The 24,444-nt window shown below is 38.2% G+C and overlaps 3 protein-coding genes and 1 pseudogene across 7 annotated transcripts; all 4 read left to right on the forward strand.

Annotated features, from left to right (window-relative positions):
* The first annotated feature begins 75 nt into the window (after positions 1-75).
* LOC147939357 (uncharacterized) lies at positions 76-4,414 on the forward strand. Its single transcript, XM_087464487.1, has one exon. The coding sequence runs from the start codon at positions 495-497 to the stop codon at positions 2,136-2,138; it is 1,644 nt and encodes a 547-aa protein (XP_087320613.1). The 5' UTR covers positions 76-494; the 3' UTR covers positions 2,139-4,414.
* A 341-nt stretch (positions 4,415-4,755) lies between these two features.
* Positions 4,756-9,907, forward strand: LOC147939358 (disease resistance protein UNI-like). Of its 2 annotated transcripts, XM_087464486.1 has the most exons (5): positions 4,756-4,814; positions 4,923-5,321; positions 6,212-6,360; positions 6,967-9,553; positions 9,633-9,907. In XM_087464486.1, exons 3-5 carry the CDS (start codon positions 6,335-6,337, stop codon positions 9,642-9,644), a joined length of 2,625 nt encoding a protein of 874 aa, XP_087320612.1. In that variant the 5' UTR covers positions 4,756-4,814; positions 4,923-5,321; positions 6,212-6,334; the 3' UTR covers positions 9,645-9,907. The 2 variants fall into 2 exon arrangements, with proteins under 2 accessions (XP_087320612.1, XP_087320611.1); XM_087464485.1 differs by lacking the exons at positions 4,756-4,814; positions 4,923-5,321; positions 6,212-6,360 and having other exon boundaries at positions 6,410-9,553.
* A 2,004-nt stretch (positions 9,908-11,911) lies between these two features.
* Positions 11,912-12,673, forward strand: LOC147939359 (uncharacterized; annotated as a pseudogene).
* A 4,016-nt stretch (positions 12,674-16,689) lies between these two features.
* LOC147939360 (katanin p80 WD40 repeat-containing subunit B1 homolog KTN80.2-like) lies at positions 16,690-24,401 on the forward strand. 4 transcript variants are annotated; one of them, XM_087464491.1, is made up of 19 exons: positions 16,690-17,179; positions 17,543-17,673; positions 17,751-17,868; positions 18,060-18,291; positions 18,388-18,490; positions 18,632-18,702; positions 19,043-19,117; positions 19,207-19,350; positions 19,416-19,578; positions 20,092-20,523; positions 20,620-20,877; positions 21,211-21,267; positions 21,346-22,688; positions 22,878-22,991; positions 23,122-23,196; positions 23,283-23,395; positions 23,576-23,692; positions 23,780-23,848; positions 23,981-24,401. In XM_087464491.1, the coding sequence occupies exons 8-19, from the start codon at positions 19,249-19,251 to the stop codon at positions 24,039-24,041; spliced, it is 2,904 nt and encodes a 967-aa protein (XP_087320617.1). In that variant the 5' UTR covers positions 16,690-17,179; positions 17,543-17,673; positions 17,751-17,868; positions 18,060-18,291; positions 18,388-18,490; positions 18,632-18,702; positions 19,043-19,117; positions 19,207-19,248; the 3' UTR covers positions 24,042-24,401. The 4 variants fall into 4 exon arrangements, with proteins under 4 accessions (XP_087320617.1, XP_087320615.1, XP_087320614.1 ...); XM_087464489.1 differs by having other exon boundaries at positions 16,717-17,179; positions 18,065-18,291; XM_087464488.1 differs by having other exon boundaries at positions 16,733-17,179; positions 18,065-18,291; positions 20,086-20,523.
* The last annotated feature ends 43 nt before the right edge of the window (positions 24,402-24,444 follow it).

Raw genomic sequence — 24,444 nt, forward strand, 5'->3', positions numbered from 1 at the left:
TTGCAATCAAACCGGTTATCTTACGGTCTAAATTAAGTGAACCAGACTAAATTAAGTGAACCGGTTATCTTTGGGATCCTGGAGGGATATCCATTCTCTCAACCATGTGGGCATGGTTGTTTGAAAGGGGGAGATTTGATATAGGAAAAGGAGAGTGAAGCTGACGTGGAGATTTAAGAAGATTTGATTGGAGAAAAAAGAGTAAATGACGTGGTGTTCGTTGGCAATTGACGAAACTGAAGAATAAAGAGTAGGAAGAGTTCGTTTGTGAAGAATATGTGAAAATCTAAGAATTGTAATTCTTCTTCTTTCTAGTTTTGCTGGTGTGTGTTCCTCATTGTTAGATTGAGATCCTTCTATGGATTCTAACATGAGAAGTTGAATCTGCGTTTTATGAACGCCAATTCAAATATATTGTTTGATTCTGTTCTTAATCGATAGATTTGTGGTTTAACTGTATTAAAGGTATCAGAGCTCTACGATTCTCGGAATCTATGGAGGAAACGAGAGCTGCGATGAAGGTGACCGAAGCTGTGGATCGTGAAACGGCGTTGAAGTGGCGCTTAGACAAGCTGGAAGATACACTCGTGAAACAATATTCGGAGATGGAGATGTATTTTGCTGCGATGCTCAAGATGATTCGATTAAACAGGTTTGAGAGAGTTGTTGATGATCCAATTGCTGATTTAAAGGAGTTGAAAGAGACGAACGATATTGTTGAGTATCATAAGGAGTTTGAGTTGCTTAGAACGAGAGTGGATTTGACCGAAGATTGCTTGGTTAGAGTATATTTGGATGGTCTACAAACGGATACTCAAGAAAACGTTCGAATGTTTCAGCCTCAAACGATTCAACAATGTTTCTCAATTGGAAGGTTATATGAGTATGCGCACCCTAGAAGCAACATTGATAAGAGTCCTCTTAAGATTGATAGTGAGCTAAAAGCTAAGGAGGATAAAGAAGAAGAAGTGTGTGAGGTTGCAATAGGATCGATTGGCTTAGAAGACAGTTTGGTACAAGGAGCAATCATGGAGGAAGAATCAACTCCACAATTTCAGGTATCAATTCCAAACTCGGAACCTAGCCTTGGTTTTGGGAGCGATAGTGAACTTAATGAATTGGTGGAGAATGATGATAAGGAAGATTTGGTAGACAGTGATTTTGTGAGGTCGAGTGATGATGATCGATTTTCTGATGTTGAGAAAGTTTCTGGATTCAACGTAGCAGAGTGTGAAATGGATTTATTGATTCAACAGAATCCATTGGTTCAAGAACAAGCTGAGAATCATTTCACTTATTCAATCTTGGAACCAAGCAGTAGCTGTCACAAGGCAGAAATGGTTGTTGTTGATGATTTATCATCTGATCTTAGTGTCATGGCTGGATATGGTAGTGAACTTACTGTTTGTCAAGTTGAATGGTTTGTTAGAGAAGAGTTTGTAAACAAACTGCAGCCAGAACTAGATATATCAGTGAGGGACGAGATAAGTGAAGAGAAATACTTCACTCATTCACATCAGGCTGAGCATGTATGGGAACCAGAAGCAAATAAGTGGGGCTGGCCAAAACAAGGATCTATTGTACAAGGGAGATATGAACTGCAGAAGCAAACTCTACAAGACCTGCAACAGTTTACATTTGGTGATGAGCAGTTCCAAATTAAGCACAAGTGGAAATTTAAGTGCAAAGGCTGGGAAGTATGGAGAGAGTGGTCCCATCGGTGTTGGAGAATGAAGTTTGGAATGTGCTTGAGTCGTCTCATTGATCTGCTGCAACAGGAAGTGTTGAAACACTCAATATCTCGGATCATGATAATGGCAAAAATCGATCATAGGAGCCATGTTACAAAAAATAGCAGAATATTTCAGAGCTTGCCGATGAAGATGCACTCATATATGCATTTGTTGGGTAGCGACAGTTGTGATTCAACTTTGGGAAGAACCAAATTAGGCAAAGATTGGAGGTTTAAATTCAAGACAATAAGGACCATAAGCTCTCTGTTTGGAGACTTCAAAAGCAGAGCCTTGAGATTGAGTCTTGACAACCGAGTTTGGGATCCTGGAGGGATATCCATTCTCTCAACCATGTGGGCATGGTTGTTTGAAAGGGGGAGATTTGATATAGGAAAAGGAGAGTGAAGCTGACGTGGAGATTTAAGAAGATTTGATTGGAGGAAAAAGAGTAAATGACGTGGTGTTCGTTGGCAATTGACGAAACTGAAGAATAAAGAGTAGGAAGAGTTCGTTTGTGAAGAATATGTGAAAATCTAAGAATTGTAATTCTTCTTCTTTCTAGTTTTGCTGGTGTGTGTTCCTCATTGTTAGATTGAGATCCTTCTATGGATTCTAACATGAGAAGTTGAATCTGCGTTTTATGAACGCCAATTCAAATATATTGTTTGATTCTGTTCTTAATCGATAGATTTGTGGTTTAACTGTATTAAAGGTATCAGAGCTCTACGATTCTCGGAATCTATGGAGGAAACGAGAGCTGCGATGAAGGTGACCGAAGCTGTGGATCGTGAAACGGCGTTGAAGTGGCGCTTAGACAAGCTGGAAGATACACTCGTGAAACAATATTCGGAGATGGAGATGTATTTTGCTGCGATGCTCAAGATGATTCGATTAAACAGGTTTGAGAGAGTTGTTGATGATCCAATTGCTGATTTAAAGGAGTTGAAAGAGACGAACGATATTGTTGAGTATCATAAGGAGTTTGAGTTGCTTAGAACGAGAGTGGATTTGACCGAAGATTGCTTGGTTAGAGTATATTTGGATGGTCTACAAACGGATACTCAAGAAAACGTTCGAATGTTTCAGCCTCAAACGATTCAACAATGTTTCTCAATTGGAAGGTTATATGAGTATGCGCACCCTAGAAGCAACATTGATAAGAGTCCTCTTAAGATTGATAGTGAGCTAAAAGCTAAGGAGGATAAAGAAGAAGAAGTGTGTGAGGTTGCAATAGGATCGATTGGCTTAGAAGACAGTTTGGTACAAGGAGCAATCATGGAGGAAGAATCAACTCCACAATTTCAGGTATCAATTCCAAACTCGGAACCTAGCCTTGGTTTTGGGAGCGATAGTGAACTTAATGAATTGGTGGAGAATGATGATAAGGAAGATTTGGTAGACAGTGATTTTGTGAGGTCGAGTGATGATGATCGATTTTCTGATGTTGAGAAAGTTTCTGGATTCAACGTAGCAGAGTGTGAAATGGATTTATTGATTCAACAGAATCCATTGGTTCAAGAACAAGCTGAGAATCATTTCACTTATTCAATCTTGGAACCAAGCAGTAGCTGTCACAAGGCAGAAATGGTTGTTGTTGATGATTTATCATCTGATCTTAGTGTCATGGCTGGATATGGTAGTGAACTTACTGTTTGTCAAGTTGAATGGTTTGTTAGAGAAGAGTTTGTAAACAAACTGCAGCCAGAACTAGATATATCAGTGAGGGACGAGATAAGTGAAGAGAAATACTTCACTCATTCACATCAGGCTGAGCATGTATGGGAACCAGAAGCAAATAAGTGGGGCTGGCCAAAACAAGGATCTATTGTACAAGGGAGATATGAACTGCAGAAGCAAACTCTACAAGACCTGCAACAGTTTACATTTGGTGATGAGCAGTTCCAAATTAAGCACAAGTGGAAATTTAAGTGCAAAGGCTGGGAAGTATGGAGAGAGTGGTCCCATCGGTGTTGGAGAATGAAGTTTGGAATGTGCTTGAGTCGTCTCATTGATCTGCTGCAACAGGAAGTGTTGAAACACTCAATATCTCGGATCATGATAATGGCAAAAATCGATCATAGGAGCCATGTTACAAAAAATAGCAGAATATTTCAGAGCTTGCCGATGAAGATGCACTCATATATGCATTTGTTGGGTAGCGACAGTTGTGATTCAACTTTGGGAAGAACCAAATTAGGCAAAGATTGGAGGTTTAAATTCAAGACAATAAGGACCATAAGCTCTCTGTTTGGAGACTTCAAAAGCAGAGCCTTGAGATTGAGTCTTGACAACCGAGTTTGGGATCCTGGAGGGATATCCATTCTCTCAACCATGTGGGCATGGTTGTTTGAAAGGGGGAGATTTGATATAGGAAAAGGAGAGTGAAGCTGACGTGGAGATTTAAGAAGATTTGATTGGAGGAAAAAGAGTAAATGACGTGGTGTTCGTTGGCAATTGACGAAACTGAAGAATAAAGAGTAGGAAGAGTTCGTTTGTGAAGAATATGTGAAAATCTAAGAATTGTAATTCTTCTTCTTTCTAGTTTTGCTGGTGTGTGTTCCTCATTGTTAGATTGAGATCCTTCTATGGATTCTAACATGAGAAGTTGAATCTGCGTTTTATGAACGCCAATTCAAATATATTGTTTGATTCTGTTCTTAATCGATAGATTTGTGGTTTAACTGTATTAGAATGAAACAATTGAATTGAAGAAACTCAAAACATAGATTTGTCCCCAAATAGAAAGAAGATCATAAATCCTCAAAACCCAGCAGAGTGCTTAAAAAGAAACAGGCATGAATCTACCAAGTGAAAATCACATACAGACCACCATGTCTAAATCGAAGTGGCTCAATCGAGCCTTCTTCAGGAAGAAAGAGATGCAAGACAGACAGAGTCTTCTTCTTCACCATTGTAACATTGACATACACAATTAGCTGCATTGTTTCTCTTTTGCAAAGTTTCAGATTTTCCATAGTCATCTTATTTACGCTCCATGAACATTTTTTTTTTGTTTGTTCAGGAGCAAACAATCCATGGAACGCAACAAAGTTTGTAACATCTTTGATTCAGAATCACAAGGTGATTTAAAAACTCTCTCATACGATTGTTTTTGCCTTTTATTAAGTCTTTTCAAAGCTCGTCCAGTTACTTACTCAACCACTCTTTTTCCTGTTTTATACTCTTTAGAATCCAGACCCATCTCATAGGTTGTCATTACTGAGTTAATAGCATTGAAGAGAGATAACTTGTGGTTCCAAAGTTTTCTCAACTTACAACTTGGGAGAGGAAGAATAACTTACCAAAAGATATGACTCTCTGTTACAGTCAATAAGATAAGATGAGTTCTCTTGCTGTCTTTGCCACACTTTGACTTTTGTTCTAGTTCCACGTCCTTCTTTAACTTGGTTTCTTTTTCTTCTAGTTCCCATGTTCTTCTTGTTTCATTCCAAACTGAGAAAGCTTCTCTTAAATGCTGCAGGTGTCCCTCTGAGTTGGCTGAGTTTTCGGTAACAATGGAACGTTGAGGACATCGAATGGGAGTACCAAGATACCAAAAATCGTTTCTTGCCTTCATTCCATCATCAGGTAATCATTTTTTATTTTCTCTTCTCACTGAGTTTCTTGTTAGCTCTAGGTAGCATGAGGTATGCACCGTTATTATTAGACTGATATGATCCTTTTACATACATTTTAAAAGTTATGATTTTGCTAAATTATGATGGTCTGATGTGAATCCTCTTCCTAATAATACTAATTGGCTGTGTATAATTCCAAACTTGTTAAAGTGTTATCGTAAAACTCAATCTTCTTTTCTTCCCCAGTGTTCCCTCTGTTGATGATCTTTAGATTTAGTTTCCAAATTTTGACTCGATTTGTGATTATGATGACGATGCTTAATATTTGTCGGCAAGTTTCAATTTTTTGCAAATTTAAGCCAATTAAAGCGATAAGGTTAATTTTGATTAAGCTTATTGTGGATTCTTCTAGAGTTTTCTCAGTTCTTGGATCTGTTCCCCGAATATTTGCAGTTTTCGTCCTCCGAATTGGTAATTTATTGGAGAATCCGCCTCACTATTTTGATTGGAATTGATTTTGCTGTGATTTCTCATAAAAAAAAAATTGCAGGATTCAGAGATTAGTAAACCTTACGAGGTTTATGGTTTTGTAGGATCCATTTCGATTGTTGTTTCCACTGTGATCTTGTTGATTTGGGGGTATGCATGCACCAGATATGTTCTTAAGAGTCTATATACCCAAACAAGTACTGGGCCTTGGCGATGCCGTTTGTATTTGATAGTGACTCTGTCGTTAGTTTTGGGGTTTTATTTAGGTCTTTCAACTTCATGTCTACTTCAATATGTTTCTTGAAATTGTAATAGCTAAGCTAGCAATGATTTAAATCTTCGGAGGTTGGTTGTGGTGGTGATGACATTGACATTCTTTGGCTATTTTTTTTTTTTCCCTGGTTTTGACAGATGACTACGGCAGAGAAGATGGAGATTTTGTTCATCTGATGATAGACAAAGCCAATTGATCAAATCTCTGATATTACAAGAGTTAAACGTTTTTGTTATGTTCGATTCAAGTCATGCCAAGTGATGGCCTTTGTTCAAATTTCATTGAGGTAAGTAAAAAAACCATGCCTTTCTTCAAAAGCCATTCGATTTAGCATCACTCTCATTCTCTTCTGTTTTGAGTTATAATTTTATTTTTCTCAAGTTTGCTCTAGTTTAACATGAGATATGCACCATTTTTTCCAAAAACTGATATTGATCTATCTGCAAAAATGGGTCACATACTGTATGGGTCACATACAGTTGACAAACCATCACTCTACTGTGGGTCCAGAAAGAAAGATTCAATTAATTTTTTTTTACTCTATAGTCTATACTAAAATGACATACAGTTGTCGTTTTTGAAAAGTCATTGGATGTCAATATTATTGCCAGAATCTAATTTATTCGTGTGGGCTCTAGCTGACCAAAAAATATAAAGAATAATCAATGTCCTCCACGTGGAAATCAATGTCTTTTTCTATCTTTTAACCAATTCGTATTAATGTGAACAATCAATGTCTCAAGCTGTTATCTCCAATATTTTTCTGCTGAAACACTTCTTGATGAGCTTCAGCTTTTAGCTTCGTTGTTTGCTCACTGAAAATTTCTCTCACCATGGGGAATATTGTGTCTTGCCAATGTTCTGGTGATGCTGTGTTGGATCGTATCATTAGATGGTTATGTGATAAAGGTTATATTCGAAGCCTCAAGGAGAATCTCAGGGCTCTAGAGAGGGAAATGGAAGATCTCAGAGCAATAAAAGATGAGGTGCAGAACAAAGTAGCGAGAGAAGAGGCACGCCATCAACAAAAGCGTAAAGCTGTCCAGGTATGGCTTACCCGTGTTGAGAGCATCGACACAGAATTTAATAATGTGCTTAGTGATAGTCCCGTTCAGCTTCAAAAGTTGTGTTTCTGTGGTTTATGTTCTAAAAATGTATGTTCGAGCTACAATTATGGGAAAACCGTATTCTTGTTGCTCGAAGAGGTTAAGAAACTTAGATTGGAGGGTAATTTTGAAGTGGTTGCTGAACCTACTCCGAGAGCTGTAGTAGAGGAGATGCCTACTCCGCCTATGGTTGGTCATGAAGAAATGCTGCAAAAGGCATGGAATCGTTTTATGGAAGATGGAGTTGGAATCATGGGTCTGCACGGTATGGGAGGTGTTGGGAAAACTACCCTTTTCAAGAAAATACACAATAAGTTTGCTGAAATAGCTGGTACGTTTGATGTTGTGATCTGGATCGTGGTGTCTCAAGGTGCAACGATTTCGAAGCTGCAAGAAGATATTGCTGATAAACTACACCTTTATAGCGACGAGTGGAAGAACAAAAATGAAAGTGACAAGGCTTCTGATATACGCAGAGTTTTAAAGGGAAAGAGATATGTTTTAATGCTAGATGATATATGGGAGGAGGTGGATTTAGATGCCATTGGTGTTCCCTTTCCGACAGAAGAGAATAAATGCAAAGTATCATTCACCACTCGTTCTCAGGAAGTATGTGGGCGGATGGGGGATCATGACGCAATGGAAATCAAATGTTTGGAACGAGATGAAGCATGGGAATTGTTTAAAAGCAAAGTCGGAGACAATACATTAAGAAGAGATCCAGGCATTGTCAAGCTAGCAAGAAGGGTTGCTGATAAGTGTCGTGGTCTGCCACTAGCGCTTAAAGTCATTGGTAAGGCAATGTCATCTAAAACTACAGTACGAGAATGGGAGCATGCCGTCGATGTTCTAACTAGATCTGCTGCAGAGTTTTATGACATAAAAAATGAAATTCTTCCAGTTCTGAAGTTCAGCTATGATAGCTTGGGGGATGAACAAATCCAGTCTTGTTTCTTGTATTGTGCTCTGTTTCCAGAAGATGAATTGATAGAGGTTGAGAAGTTGATACACTACTGGATATGTGAGGGATTCCTGGGGGAATACCAAGTTATAAAAGAAGTGTATAATAAGGGTTATGCAATGCTTCGTACCCTTATCCGTGCAAATTTGCTCGCAGAGAGTGGCACAGAATCTGTTGTGATGCATGACGTGGTTCGGGAAATGGCTCTGTGGATTGCATCCGATTTTGGGAAACAAAAAGAGAATTTTGTTGTGCAAGCAAACGTCGGATTAGTTGAAATACCAAAAGTCAAGGATTGGGGAGCTGTGAGAAGGATGTCATTAATGAAGAATAAGATTAAAGAGATAACATGCAGCAGTTCTAAGTGTTGTCAACTTACAACTCTGTTCCTCCAGCATAATAGAAATCTGAAGAATCTATCAGCTGAATTCATTCAGTGTATGCAAAAGCTAGTTGTTTTGGATCTATCAGGCAATCGAAACTTCAATAAACTTCCAGAGCAGATATCAAAGCTGGCCTCCTTGCAGTATCTTGACTTGTCATATACAAGTATAGAGCAACTGCCGGTTGGTCTCCAAGAGTTGAAAAAGCTAAATCATCTGGATTTGACTTCTACAGAGCGACTTTGCAGTTTCAGTGGGATATCAAAGTTGTTGAACCTAAGAGTTTTGAAACTCTTAGATTCTAAAGTTCATGGAGATGTAAGCTTAGTGAAGGAGCTGCAGCTCTTGGAGCATCTACAAGTTCTAACCATGACGGTATCTACGGCAATGGCTTTGGAGCTAATATTAGGCGATCAAAGGTTGGCTAACTGCATCACTGATTTGTGTATTGAAGGGGTTCTAGAAAAGCCATTCGATATATCATCCTTGCCGAGTATGGAGAATCTTAATTTTCTCTTTGTGGGCAGTAGTCATGTCGTGGAGAGTAATACAGATATAAAATGCAGAGAAAGCGAGACAGACTCGTCTCACTTACGCAATCCGAAAATTTCATGCTTTACCAACATCTCAACAGTGTTTATAAGTGAGTGCCATAGCATTAAGGATCTCACTTGGCTATTGTTTGCTCCAAATCTTTCCCACCTAATGATTTCAGCTTCAAGAGGAGTGGAAGAAATTATAAATAAAGAGAAAGCAACGGATCTTACCCCATTTCTGAAACTAAAAGTCTTACAATTGGATCATTTGCCGAAGCTGGAGAGTATCTACCGGAGTCCTCTCCCCTTTCCATTTTTGGAGGGCATAGTTGTATTCGGGTGTCCAAACCTGAGAAAGCTTCCCTTAAATGGTACAAGTGTCCCACTACTTGAGGGATTTGACATACTTATGGATCCTCCGGATGAACAGGGATATGACCTAGAATGGGAGGACGAAGATACAAAAAATCGTTTCTTGCCTACAATCCGTCGGGTAAATCATTACTCGTCATTCTCTTCTGCTAGAGTTACAATTTTTTTTTTCTCATTACAGTACTATTTTTTCTTTCCAGTACGTCGGGTAAAAACCACATTACTCAGGATTGGGATTCCTCACTTTCTGAAATCAGAATCCACGCTCTTCTTCTTCTTAGTACTTTCTCTTTTTTCTTGTAGTGTGTGTTGTGCATTTGGATTGTATAATTGATTTTTCTTTGCATTTGGATTATATTTGTGGAGTGTGTAGTGGACCTGTGGTTGTTCACTTGGATTACGGTTTTCATTTTCCAATTGTTTCAGACTATTATTTTTTACACAATCAACGTACAGTTTATGCTATTAGGTAAAATATCCAAGCTTCAATCTGTTGGTTTCTCTTTCATCTTGCAGTGTGTTCGATTAGGTGATAATAAATACTAACAGATGAAAAAGTTTTGATATTGCTAAATGCATGAAGATCTTGTTGGCATAAGCTTAAAGATAGCTTGAGGTACAAGTTATACTAATTCTACCGAGTTATGGAATTATGATTAGTTATATTTAGGAGTTATTTAAATATGCTAGTTTACCCGTTTAGAATAGGAAAGTTGTCAACTCTAGAATTGAGGTGTTATAAATACCAAGAGACGTTTCATGAAGAGGTGCGCGTCTTAGGGTATTCTTGAGAGATGCACACAAGGTGTGTGGCGTCGCCCTCTGTTGATGGTATTGTTGAAAGTTCTATTTCTAGTTAACGAATTCTGGACTTGGTCCCGAGGATGTAGGTTATCCGAACCCCGTTAACAAAGCTTGTGTCTTGTTTACTTTTATACTCTTACATACACGTACTCAAACGTTCTCGTACTTTAACTTATAGATCTAGCCACATATATGTGCTTTATTTGGTATCAGAGCTTGACTAATCAAGGTTCAATATAAATATGTTCTTGATTTATTGTTCGGGTGTGATCCTGGATTTGTGGCTGTGAAGCGTTAAGGTTGGTGACGAGAGCCGTGAGATATTACAATCACGAAGAAAGACACAAAGAACTTGTTGGAGAGAAGAGAAGTCGCTGCAGAGTTATGGTTTAATGAATATCTCAGACTATCGTTAAGACGGAATAGATGTTGAGTTTGTCAGAAGTTTTTAGCCTTGTTCCTCTTCGCTGAAAAGAAGTCATTGATGAAGAAAGAAGTTTAGCAAGATTAAGGTAGAGAGTATTTATGAAGGGGCAGAATAAATCACAAACTCTCATAAAGGGTTTGTTCTATCAGAGTTGTATGAAGAGCGCAACTAATTTGATTGTTTCTATTACCGACGTCAGGACACGATTGAGAAGAAAAGAGTTTTACTGACATGGGCTTGAAAAGAAAGGTTAACTGGATGAGAATTACTGTGTTCATGAACGTGTGTAAGAGGAGAATGAAATTGTGAACGTGACAGATAGGAACAAAGACTCATGGATTGTGTAATTTGAAACAATAGAAATCATTTGTGTTCGTGGGGTTTTGTTGTTGTTGTTAGTTTGTCTGCTCTAAGACTTAGAAGATACAAGAGAATGGTTTGTTATGGCTGGCTTACTGAACCAAGAGCTATGTTTATTAAGAGAAGAAGATAGCATGGGCTTGGATTTTTGGGTTTCAATGGCTATCAAGATGTTAAATCAACGATGGTGAAATTGGTGTTGACAAAGTCGATCCTCTACTCCACAACAACGTTTGGGATATTATTGCAAAATTAAAGATTTGAGTCTTCATCTCCAGCATCAATGGTGATTCACAATGAGTAAGAAAAAAATAGAAACATGTGTTTAAGAGCCCAAGGTTAAAATTCTGGTGGACCTAGAAAAGTGGATACGAACATGCCTCTTGTTAACCCGAGTAATGGGGGCCCAAGAAGGGATTTATTGTCGGTCTAAGTGGGATCGGTTCGAGATGGAGTTATCATCTCGAGGAGGCGTGTTAATATCCCACATGTGTTTAAGAAATTTTGTCACATGCTGAAATCGATGGAAAAGGTATTACTAAGGCTGAAGATGGAGTGAGAAAGAAGAAGTCAAAGAAGATGACTTTCAGTGTGAATTTATTTCAAGGGCCTACTCCATATGGTTTTGAGAGAAGAGAATCATCAGCTCAAGGTAATGATTCATCCTCAACAAAAGAATCAGAAACTTCAGATGAGGTTAAGTCTGAAGAGAATGACTAAAGATCTGATGACCAGCCACCATTGAGAAATCACAGTAAAGAGTGGACACACTGTGATAGTGACATGAATGATGAAAGGGTTTTGGAGGATAAACCAGAAAGTGTCAATGGAGAAGCAGAGCTCTCAGAAATTAGTTTGGTTCAGGAGAGTTTAAGCGACAAAGTTGAAATGAAAGATTTGGGAAAAGCTTCAAGGATTCAGGGAATGGAGATCAAAAGAGATGGAGCAAAGGAAGGTCTAGCTCTCTCACATGAAAAGGAAGTTGAGACTTTCGAAAAATTAGAAGCTAAAGCAGTGGTAACGACAATTACATCTCATTTCAAAGAAGCAGCTTAACTCCAGAGAAGGCATCGGGAACCAAAGTTATGGACACAAGATTTCAGTTCATCACAGATTTGGTATCTAAAGGAGAGGTGGTCCTACACAATATACTCACAATTATAAATCCAACAGATGTTATGACTCAAGCAGTACCTGGACAGGATCTTCAGGTCTGCTATGATCAACTCAACATCGTCTGAAGGAGGACAGCTCCGTATTTCCACTATCGACATTGTAGGCTGGCAGGAAGAAAAAAAAAAGGAAACAAGTCAGCGTTGAAAAAAAAAATAGTATGTCGATAGAGTTAAGTGAGGAGATTTAGGGAGTTCCCTGTAGTTGTAGGCACCTGGAATTAATGTGAAGAGAATTAAATTCCAGGTGGAGATGTTGGGAGAATTCAAGAAAAAGACAGTTATTTTTCTTGGATGAATGAGTCATGATAGGGTGACTCAAGATAAGAGAAGATGGTAACCTGTGGAGAATCAGTTTAGTGAGGTGTTGATTCTGATTCCAGGTGGAGGTTTTGTGATGAAAATTCAGGAAATCCAAGTTAGGATTTTTGGTGGCTCAAAAGGGAGAAAACTCCAGAAGCTAAATAGTGGAGGATGATTCATGGTCAGGAGGGAACCTGAAGTCATCAAGGAGAAAGAAGAACACAAGTTGTTCAACAATGGAGTTGCTATGGTAGTAGACATAAAACTGAAGTTAGAGTTTCATGGAGTCCCTAAAAATTAAAAGAAGATGATCTAGGGAGAGAAGGCTTACCAGAAATCGTCTTAACAGGTGAAGGCTGCAGTGCTTGTTACAGAAGCAGTCATAGTGTTTGTGACATTTCAGGATAGATTTGACAAAGACAAAGGGTGGTTAGTCTCTGTAAAAGATTGAAGATCATAAGTCATTGGATGAGTTGTCACAAAGGGTTGTGAAGAATTTACCTGGAAGGTTGTGGAGCCATGATAAGGGTGACTGGTTCCAGGTGGAGCAGCTTATGAATGTTCCAAAGAGAACTTGGCAGAGAATCACGAAAGACCTTGATATTGTAGTAATTGGTCAAGCAGAAGTGATTCAAGGTCGTGATCCGTCGTGAAGGTTTCTGAAACAAGGTTTCAGGTGGAGTCGCAATTGACAGACATGTTTAGAATTCATGGTTAACATATCCTAAATCTCAACAAGTCAAGAGAAAGAGGTAAGCAATTGACGTGTTACCAGAAGGTGTTCATGTCTGAGCAGCATATGTGGTCGTTGAGAGTGGAGATTCAATTGTTAACAGAGTAGATGAGTTAAATCTCTCGGTTAAAAACTGAATTACAAAAGGTTTGACAACGACAAAAGGAGATTCAGTGAGAAGAGATTGCATGGATCTTGACAGAGAAGTTGCGGAGTTAACCGGAGAAGCAGTGGGGATTGTCGGAGAAGTTAACAGAGTTGATCACCTGAATTAGTTTCAGAATTGGAAATTTAATAAGCTTCAAAAGTTCTGGAAAATCTAAGACTATCCTAATCTCTAAGATTCAAGAAGAGACAAAAGAGAGAGAGTGAGATTAGATGTAAATGGGATTTACATAGGAGTATGTGGCCGTAGAAGCTGGGAATCACGTCGGAAAAATGATGGAGATTGTCACCTGAATTGGCTTCAAAGTTGAAAATTTGTGTTTCCAATTCTCTGGGAAATTAGAAGAATCTAATCTCTAATTGTTGCAACAACATGAGAAAGGAAGAGATTAGAAGGTACCTGAGATAAACGATGACAACAGTGGTCGTGTTTCACCGAAGACATTTCGTCGGAGAAGACGAAGGAGCTGCGTTTGATCCATTGGAGGAGACGAAGTTGATGTCTCAAATTCTTCGGTAAAGACGTTTCGTCGGAAATGATGGAGAAAGACACCGACGTTGTTGCAGGGGATCGCCGGAGATGGTGGCGAACCGGTGGTGTTCTGCTTCACGGAAAGGGAGAAAGAGATGATGTCAATGTGCTCACGTCATTGTGTGATTTTTCTCTTCGTGTTGTTTGTTGTTGGGTTTGGCAAAATCACACTTACTGGGCATTGTTGGGCTAGACAAAAATTGACATTAAGAGAAGAGCTCATGTACACATATATATTATTGTGTCGTTGGATCATAGGGATCTCATTGGTACGAGAGATTTGGAAGAAAATGAGTTCAAGTTTAAGAGGGAGAATGTTGGCATAAGCTTGAAGATAGCTTTAGGTACAAGTTATACCAATCCTACCGAGTTATGGAATTAGGATTAATTATATTTAGGAGTTATCTAAATATGTTAGTTTACCCGTTTAGAATAGAAAAGTTGTCAACTCTAGGGTTGAACAATTGTTATAAATACCAAGAGATGTTTCATGAAGAGGTGCGCGTCTTAGGGTATTCTTGAGAGATGCACACAAGGTGTGTGGCGTCGCCCTCTGCTGATGGTATTGTTGAAAGTTCTATTTCTAGTTAATGAATTCTGGACTTGGTCCCGGGGATGTAGGTTATCCGAACCCCGTTAACAAAGCTTGTGTCTTGTTTACTTTTATGCTCGTACATACACGTACTCAAACGTTCTCGTACTTTAACTTATAGATCTAGCCACATATATGTGCTTTAGATCTTGTACTCAGAGTCTCTAATGTCAATCCCCTAAAGGATTCCTCTGTCTTTTTTTATCTTAAACAGTTCAACTAGATTTAAGACTCGGTTCGTTTTCTTCGCTATTCCTCAAGTCCTCAAATCGATGATTTGAAAATGTATCTCCTTGTTCTCGGATAAGTCTAGGAATATCTATGCGCAGTCTCACGAAACCATTCAAGACCCAGTTTAAAAGCTCTCTCAACATTCAAAACGATAGAAAAGGTTATTAATATAAATTGACTCTTACCGTAAATCAACCACCCTAGGCAAAATCCTTGAAAACAGAAACGTTTACTATTTTCTTGTACCATTATTGGTTCTAACAAAATCTTAAACACCTGCAAATTTCAACAACTCTATTTGAATCATTTGTAATTGAACCAGTTATTTCTCGGTTTAAATTAATTGAACCGATCTCAACTCAACTCAATCTCCATCATATATATGACCTCCCAAATCATGCCAAAATATGTGAATTCGACGCGTCACGTGACTTTTTTATTTGGTTTCTTTCTTCTTTTCTAAACCAATTGTAAACCGAACCAAAATCAATTGTAATTTCAAAACCAATAAAACCAAACCGAAATCAGTTGTAATGGTTTGTTTAACTAAACCTAAATCTACTTGACTAACCCGGTGAGGACAGAATCATGTTCGCGGCATAGCCTTTGAATCAACCCGGTGGTGGGTATGGGATCTCCGTCGATGAGCCTCTTGAACGTGGTGCCACTGCCACGCCTGATGTTCAGCTTCGGATTGATCAGGTTCTTGATTTCTCTCTCTTCCTGTAGGAACCATTAGCGTGCAGTCTTGTTGAACTGAATATACTTTTGGTACATTTAGAGTCTACAGAATGTGACTGAGAGACTAATCTGATTAATTGTGACAGTTAGCACGTAAGGTGGAAGCAGTAAACCCAACAAAGGAGCCTCTGAAGTCTGATTTAACCAATGGAAAATGGGAGCTCATTTATACAAGCTTTGCGTTTGCAAGCCAAGGTTAGAACTTGTAACCTTTGAAACTTGTGTTGTTGTTTGTTGTTTTTTGGCTTCTTTGTGTCATTTTCTCTATCTCTTTGAAAATGTAACAGAAACCAAGGTTCTTAAGATCAATAGCCAACGTAACTACCAATACATCATGTGCCTCTCAATTTCAGTGTGTTCTACAAGTGTCACTAACTTAGATCTAAACATTCAATTCTTTGCTGTGGATTGGGATTCGTCACTGTCTATCATCAGAATCTACACGTGATTTTTTCTTTTGCTTTATGTTTCTTTCTTCTTGTAGTGTGTTTGTGTTGTTCATTTGGATTGTCTCATTGCTATTTCTTTTGAAAGTGATTTCAAGAAACATAATTATCTCAGCCCCAAACCAATTACCAATGGAGAAAATAATCTAGAGAGAGAGAGAGAGAGAGAGTCTTACGGAGATAAAATACGTGTAAGGAAAAAAAAAAAAAGAGTACTAGTTGTCGAAACGTTTGAGTCATTTATTTAGACGTGTTAACTAATCTCTTTCGTGGATTCTCCTAATTACTTACACATTGACATAGTTTACTTATGAAACGAAATATCTGTCGTAAAATCTAACATGAGACAACAACAAAAACTTCATGATTATCTTAAAAAGTTAAAAAGACATTATATTGTCCATACATCTATCAATCTATGGATTTGTCTTGCAAAAGTACTTCAAAAATATATTTTCCAAAATTACTTTAAATATTATTTATAAGGTTGATAGTATCTTCAAGAAACAAACAAAAAACCAAGAGAGGATGACGTGTTGCTTCACCAATCAAATAATAATAATTTGGATTGACTCACCTATCAAATAAAAATAGTTAAACAAAAAATGTATGATGATGGGAGTTGGAGAAAATAAAATCTGAACCAATAGACAAGTCAAGTCAATTTGAAGCAAGGTTGTTTTCGTAATATTTCCCCAACTCCAATTCAATGCCCGGACAAAAGGGTATTTTCGTCAGTCCCGAGACAAAGGCAGAAACTATAGAGAGAGAGAGGTTCACTGTCCAAGAAAAATGCTTTAATAAAAAATAAAAATAAAAACCGACCGACCGGATTATTAAATCAAATTAAATAAATAAAATTCTCAGAGAAATAAAAACTTTTTTTCTTCTTCTTCTTCTTCTGTGTTTCTTCTTTTTCTTGGTTTCTGCTTTCGTGTCGTCGTCGTCGTCGTCACTATTTGAATCTGATTTTTGTCTCCTCGTTTCTTTCTCTATCTTCTTCCCCGAATCCGATTCTTTTTTTTTTGGATTTCAAATCTCAACGGGAAGCAACCTCTATTTCTTCATGTTTCTCAATTTGAATCTCCCAAAAATCTCGAGCTCTGTCGTTTAGTGACAATTGGGGATTTTCTTCAGCTCCGATTCACCGATTTTTTTTTTCCCGATCGATTCAGCAGATTCGATTCTGGATTTTTTCAACGAATTCGAGTAGAAAATGGCGAAGCGTGGATATAAACTCCGTATCCTTACAATTTTTCTGGCGATTTTGTTTGATTCTTAGCTTTCAGCAGTTTCTTCGTCACTGACTCGTTAGGGTTTTTTTTTAATCTTGTGAACATAACTTTGGTTTATTAGCTTCTTTAGCTATATTGATTAGGTTCAGTTTTTAATCTGCATTTTCTTAAGCAGATAATTAAATTTTGGGATCAAAATGTTTCTATTATTGTCTCCTTATTAATCAAACTGAGAAGCAAAAATGGTAGAAAAAGACACTGCAATTAATATGTTTTTTTTCTCTCTGTGTGTTTATCATTTTTTTCGTTGATATGTTCTTTGTCTTGTGGATGATTGTTTTATAACTTAACTTGATTTTGGGAACTTAGAGGAGTTTTTAGCACATTCTGCAAATGTGAATTGTTTAAGTATCGGAAAGAAGACGTCACGGCTCTTTATAACTGGTGGTGATGATTATAAAGTCAACCTTTGGGCTATCGGCAAGCCTACTTCTTTAATGGTTTGTTTCACATTTCCTCTCTTCAGTATGTTTTTTTACAAGAATGGTGTTAAATTCTTTTCCTGTATTGCTGGCAGAGTCTATGTGGACATACTAGTGCAGTGGATTCAGTAGCTTTTGACTCCGCAGAAGTTTTGGTGCTTGCTGGAGCTTCTTCGGGTGTGATCAAGCTCTGGGATGTAGAAGAAGCAAAGAGTTAGTTGATTGAATTTTTTTTTTGCTTTCCTTTAGAATATTTGTTGCTCCCTTGTATGCAGAGCTAGTCTCATCTAATGGGGAACAGATTATATACCATTTGGGTCCATTTATTTGAGCAGTTTATCAGAATATATCTATCGTTCAGTTAAGAATTATGAGGTCTAACATTTTCACTCTTTCTCTTGAAGTGTAGTGGTTCGAGCTTTTACTGGACATAGATCCAATTGTTCTGCTGTTGAATTTCATCCCTTTGGTGAATTTTTGGCATCGGGGTCAAGTGATGCCAATCTAAAGATTTGGGACATCAGAAAGAAGGGATGTATACAGACGTACAAGGGTCATACTCGTGGCATCAACACTATCAGATTTACTCCTGATGGTCGTTGGGTAGTGTCGGGAGGACTTGACAATGTTGTAAAGGTAAGAACAGCATTTTTCAACAAATGAAACTTGTGCATCATTTTTGTTTTTCAACTTATGATCTTAGAACAATGTACTGCATATAATTTCCAATAGGTATGGGATTTGACTGCTGGAAAGCTTTTGCATGAATTTAAGTTTCATGAAGGACCTATCAGTTCGCTAGACTTCCACCCACTCGAGTTCCTCCTAGCCACAGGTTAGTCTGTGATTCTTTGTTTTTCAGGCGTTTTAGGGGTAATTTGATGGCAATTTTTCAATAGGTAGATTAATTATCCTCTCTTTAGTCACACGTTTTATAAGATCTTCTGATTTCACACTCTCTCTATTCATTGTTCAGGTTCTGCAGACAGGACTGTAAAGTTCTGGGATTTGGAAACGTTTGAATTAATTGGATCTACCCGACCAGAGGTACTAGCCTGTTGTGTCACTAGATACTGATTTTCCAGGAGAATCTATCACAAGTGTTTTTACCAATAATTCCTTTTAGCGTAATCACCTTGAGGGAAACATCACATAATACCAATATCAGAAATATGCTTATTCTCGGTCTTGCTCTGAAGAGCGTGTTAGACAAATGCCAAGTGACAATTTAGTTATTCTTAAAAAGGTGTAAATATAATTATTTTTCCAAAAAGTAGCATCTGATGAGAATCATGAGATAAGTTTTTCTTGAGCTGTCTTTGTAGTATTGTCTTAAAACTTCTTAGTCACATACTTTCCACGGCATGTGTATTTCCTTGTTTCACAGGCTACTGGAGTTCGTTCAATCAAATTTCATCCGGATGGGCGAACCCTTTTTTGTGGTTTGGATGATAGCTTAAAGGTTTTGATTTGTCTTTGTGATGAGCTTTACAATATTGAGGATTCTCAGTGACAGAAACATTGATATCATAATTTGATACTCATAATTAGGTTTATTCATGGGAACCAATAGTTAGCCATGATGGTGTTGATATGGGATGGTCAACGCTTGGTGACTTATGCATCAGCGAAGGGAAGCTCTTGGGTTGTTCATACTACCAAAATTCCGTAGGGATTTGGGTGTCAGATATATCGGTATGTCAATTTAATCCTTTTTTTTCGAGAGTTCATTGTTTTTCTTTAATCCTTTATTAAAACAGCAAATCGAGCCATATGGCATTGGATCTGCGGATAAAAAAGAATGCGTGGAGAAAATACTCAGTGCTCTGGACGATCAGTCCTCTGATAGAATAAGGAGTAGCCCAAGGCGCAGCTCATCCCCAGATTACGAGACAAAAGAGATAAAAAATATATACATCGACTGTGAGTAAATGTTAATTTTGTTTCGATGTTTGTGGATTCATTCTCTACCGTGTACTCATTGACGGCGGGCAATCAAGTGGGGTATGGCGGGTTTTGGTTAGGTTTTATGAAGTCTCTGGACGGTAGCTTATTAGTTACTGTCATGCCAACTATATATAGTAATTGAGTCAACACAATATGATTGGTTGCTATAGACTATTAACGGAGATCACCAACTTTGGTGTGCTTGTGCTAGTGGTAGGAAAGCTAACTTTTGTTTTGGGTCTGCTCTAAACATATTTTGTACATGTGTTTGTGTTTATTCCGAAATTTTGTAGATATTGATAATGAATTGAGTCTGAAATGGTGGTCTTCTTTTCTGAATGAATTAAACCATAACCATTGTGACCTGGACTGTGATTTTGAGTCTTTAATGTCAGTTTCTCTGTAAAAATGTAATTTTCGTTTGTCTCTCACTTTTGTATGCCTATTGTTTATATCTAATCTAATATTCTCTCCTCTTCAAAGCTGCAGGTGGAAATTCAGCTGTTGCACATAAGTCAGTATCTCTAATTACTCCGAAAGTCAAGGCAACTTCTACTGGACAAGAAGTGGACAATAAATCTCTCATATTGCAAAGTGTTGTACCATGGGATTGTGATATTGGGAAAGACTCTTCTGATTCAGGAAAGGAATCTATCACTTTCGCAAAAACAAAACCAGGCATGCTACTGAGACCGGCTCATGTAAGAAAGACGCCAACAAAGTATGATGAGACCAAGCAGTCAGTGGCCGTTCAATCTGAGATTCCAAAGAAGAGTGCATCGGACGATGAGAAGAAGCTAGATACTGAGACAGCATTTGATTCAGAAAGAAGTGTCAGGAAACCATTTGATGTTGACGATTCTATCATCAAGAGTATAACCAACAAGTTTGAACAAGCTTTATTACCAGAATCACCAACTGGTAGGTTCTCGCAGTTCATACTTTAGTTTCATCAGATTTTAGCTTTTAGATCATCTAATCCTATCCTTTTGATATCTCTTTCCATCTTTCACTCAGGTATGCTGCTCAAACCACCTCGTCTACAGAGATCACCAAGTACTAAATTCAATGAGGCAAGATGTGCGGCATCCGTTGATTCTGGAGCTTTAGACAGTAAATTGAGTGGGTTAGAGTCCCCAAAAGACATAGACTTGCCAACAGGGCTTAAGGATGACAGAGGTAGTAATCCGTGTGAGGACGATATCGATAACAAGAGCATTTCAAGCAGGCCAGAAAGAGTTCTATCACCAGAGAAAGCTGGTGGTGAACTAAAAAGTAAGTTTTGATTTAAAATTATCGCGGAGTAGTTAATGGGGATTTTTTGCTTCTAAAGTCAATGCTTAAACAGTAAAACTAGTGCAGCGTTTATGTGTTTGGCTTAAGGAGTCGTTTATTGTATAAACGACAGTCGACAACAAAAATCAATCTAGAAGAATGATCCGGCAGAAATTTAGTAGCATTAGCTTTTAGGTTCCTACATCTAAATATTTAGCTCCTATTTCTGCTTTTAGGATTTTCTTTTACAGTTTTCATGTCGCTTGTGGTCAAGTTACTAGGTCTTCAGGCAACAATCAGTTTACAATTGGTTGTTAATATTGTGTCATGTAGGCCTTGAATACCCAGGAGGTAGCAAAGGATCAAACTCTGTGAAGGTTGTTAGAGGAGGTTAGCCATTCAAAGTTTTTCTTTGGTAGCATATACGTCATCTGGTTATTGATTTTTTAAAAACTGATGTGTTTACAGTAAAAGTTGTTTCGGGAAGGACGCGGTCATTGGTTGAGAGGTTTGAAAGAGGGGAAAAAACTACTCACTCTGAAGACAAAGCAGCCAGTGCAACAATAGTTCAGAGCTCTGATGCTGTAGAGGAAGAGTCCCAGACAGCATCTGTACAGGCAGTTAGCACGACGCCCACCCAGGTAATGCCAGTTAAACTTGATCAGGCAACTAACTCAACGCCAGTTGAAGCTCCTGTGTTATCAACACGACGAACTAGAAGTACTCCAGTCAGAGTAATGCCTGTGGTACTCGGTCGAGACACTAATATGGCAACTGATGCGCCTCCTGTAACAACAACACGACCTGATAGGACTTCTTCTACTAATTTGATATCTGATGTGTCTTGTGTAACATCAACACGACAAGCTATGACTTCTCCAGCTCCAGTCATGCCTATGATACTCAATCAGACATCAAAATTGAAATCTGACGAGCCTCGTGTAACATCGACACGACCTGATAGGCCTTCCTCTACTAATTTGACATCTGATGAGCCTGGTGTAACATCAACACGACAAGATAGGACTTCTCCAGCTCCAGTCATGCCTATGATACTCAATCAGACATCAAAAATGAAATCTGATGAGCCTGCTGTAATATCAACACGACCTGATAGGCCTTCGTCTACTAGTTTGGCATCTGATGAGTCTGTTGTAACATCAACACGACAAGCTAGGACTTCTCCAGCTCCAGTCATGCCTATGATACCCAATGAGACATCAAAAATAAAATCTGATGAGCCTCCTGTAACATCAACTCGACCTGATAGGCCTGCATCTACTGATTTGATATCTGATGAGTCTCCTGTAACATCAACACGACAAGCTAAGACTTCTCCAGCCCTAGTTACGCCTGTGATACTCAGTCAGCGTCAAAAAACTAACATGAAATCTGATGAGCCTCCTGTAATATCAAGAAGACCACTTAGGACCTCTTCAGCGCGAGTAATGCCTGTGATACTCAATCAAGCATCTAACTCGTATGATGAGCGTCCTGTATCAGCTTCACGATCAGCTAGAAATTCTCCAGCCCGTGTAATGCCTATGAAACTCAATCAAGCAGAAAATATGACGTCTTATGAGCCCCAAGTTGCATTAACACGATCAGCTAGGAACCATGCCCGTGTAATTCCTGGGAGAAACAACCAAGCAAGTAACTTGGCATCTAATGCATCTCATATAAGATCAAGGCAGCGATATAGCCCAACTCAAACGCTGGCAACACCTGCAGTACTTGATCAGGTGACTGATATGACACTGGATGAGGCATATTTAACGGAAACTCAACCAGCTTGTGATATTTTAAGCCAGGTAATCTTCTAGTCATAAGTTTGAGAAACTAATAGACATCATACTTTCTCCATCTTTGAAATGTAGCTCGTTCTATAATTGATTCTGGTCGTCGCCGATGATAGAGGAAAAAAATGAAATTGCAAGGAATACAAAGTTGGAACAGCTCTGAATACATAAATAAGTATTTGATTTGTTTGGCTTATGCAGGAGGAAGAGCCTCAGATATCTGGGAGGGAAAATGATGGTGACATTTGGGAGACTTTAATGGAAACTCATAATGAAGTTTTAAACACTCTTCAATCAAGGTTAACAAAATTGCAGGTAAATTTTGTCTCTGCTATTCTTTTTTCATCGTTTTCTCTTGTTCTCTTGTCCTTTTTCTGTTCGTTTTTTTTTTTTTTTTTTGGTTTTGAGGATAAATGAAAATGGTTGATTTATCATAAACATGCAGATTGTAAGACATTTTTGGGAACGAAGTGATATTAAAGGTGCGATCATGGCCTTGAGAAAGCTGTCAGATCACTCTGTAAGTATCCCAGCTGATATACTTTTGCCTATGTTTTTTATATGCTTAGATGTATGGAAAAAGCTGACTCGCTTAAACTGGAACAGGTTCAAGCAGATGTGATCAGTATACTAACTGACAAAACAGAGATTTTAACATTGGATCTGTTTTCTCAGTTAGCACCCGTCCTCACAGGTTTGTTGGGCAGCAGGACTGAGAGGTAAATTATCTTATTATACATTTCCTCAACCTTAGATTTTTGTTTGATTTGAGTTTAAGATATAAAGTCATCTCCATGATTTGGCTTGAGAATAAGGGCATGGAAAGAAAATGATGAGCTTTTGATGAAACGGAGGATGTCTTATCAGCAAACTTAACATGTGATTTCAAATTTGTATAGGCCTGTAAATGTCTCCTTGGAAATGCTCTTGAAGCTTGTGGCAGTGTTTGGTACAGTTATACAATCAACTGTTTCAGCACGACGAGTCGTTGGCGTTGATCTTCATGCCGAAGAAAGGTACTTGTAATTTCTGCTTCTCTTGTATATTCATGCCACACACCTTTTGCTACACTATTAGTAAAGATAAATTCGGGAAAAATGCAGGTTACAAATCTGCCAAAGTTGTTCTGCGGAATTGCAAAAGGTTCACAAGATTCTTCCACTACTCACAAGGTAAAAGAATAGTTGTAAAACATTAGTTCTGAATCATCAATGTCAAGTTCTGAACCATTCCAACTCTTGTTGATCAGTATTTGCTTTAGGTCGTCTAATTATCTTTTTTCGCTCTCTTTCATCTGAAAATAGGCGAGGTGGTCTCATAGCAAGAAAGGCTCAAGAACTAAACCTAGTTCTTCAAACACCTTAGCTCCAGATTCAGATTCTCAGATTCAGGCCTCTCTGTGACTTCTCCATTTTGTACATTATGAAGAAACTGTCTTCATGTTCCTTCAGGCGATTTTGCATCTGTTGCGTTGAAGACTCGCCGAACAGTCACAGTTTCTTGTGGCGGATTTTGCGCCTGGGAAGAACACTGCGAAAAATCGGTATATGCTGTAAATCAATCTATGTGTGGGTTTAAAGTTGTTGTCCTTCTTTAGATTCGTGATTCAGTGAATCTCAAATGTTTAGCGAAAATGGCAATTACAAACGTCTCTCTCTTCATGTGAATGTAATATGCAATCTTAATGAGAAGACACCATCAGTATATGAATATCATTTGGCAATCTAGTACTTTTGTCCCCTGACTTATATCTAATATTTGGAATTGG

This window comes from Camelina sativa, chromosome 9, assembly GCF_030686135.1.
Source record: "Camelina sativa cultivar CO46 ecotype springtype chromosome 9, ASM3068613v1".
In the NCBI taxonomy this organism is placed as follows: Eukaryota; Viridiplantae; Streptophyta; class Magnoliopsida; order Brassicales; family Brassicaceae; genus Camelina; species Camelina sativa.

Bases quoted from the DNA above. Each gene is read 5' to 3' on its own strand.
- LOC147939357 (XM_087464487.1), top strand. From the start codon at position 495: ATGGAGGAAACGAGAGCTGCGATGAAGGTGACCGAAGCTGTGGATCGT.
- LOC147939358 (XM_087464485.1), top strand. From the start codon at position 6,908: ATGGGGAATATTGTGTCTTGCCAATGTTCTGGTGATGCTGTGTTGGAT.
- LOC147939360 (XM_087464488.1), top strand. From the start codon at position 17,155: ATGGCGAAGCGTGGATATAAACTCC. The intron at 19,118-19,206 runs GTTTTGATTTGT...ACTCATAATTAG, and splicing joins GTTTGGATGATAGCTTAAAG to GTTTATTCATGGGAACCAAT. The intron at 20,878-21,210 runs GTAAGTTTTGAT...TGTGTCATGTAG, and splicing joins AGCTGGTGGTGAACTAAAAA to GCCTTGAATACCCAGGAGGT.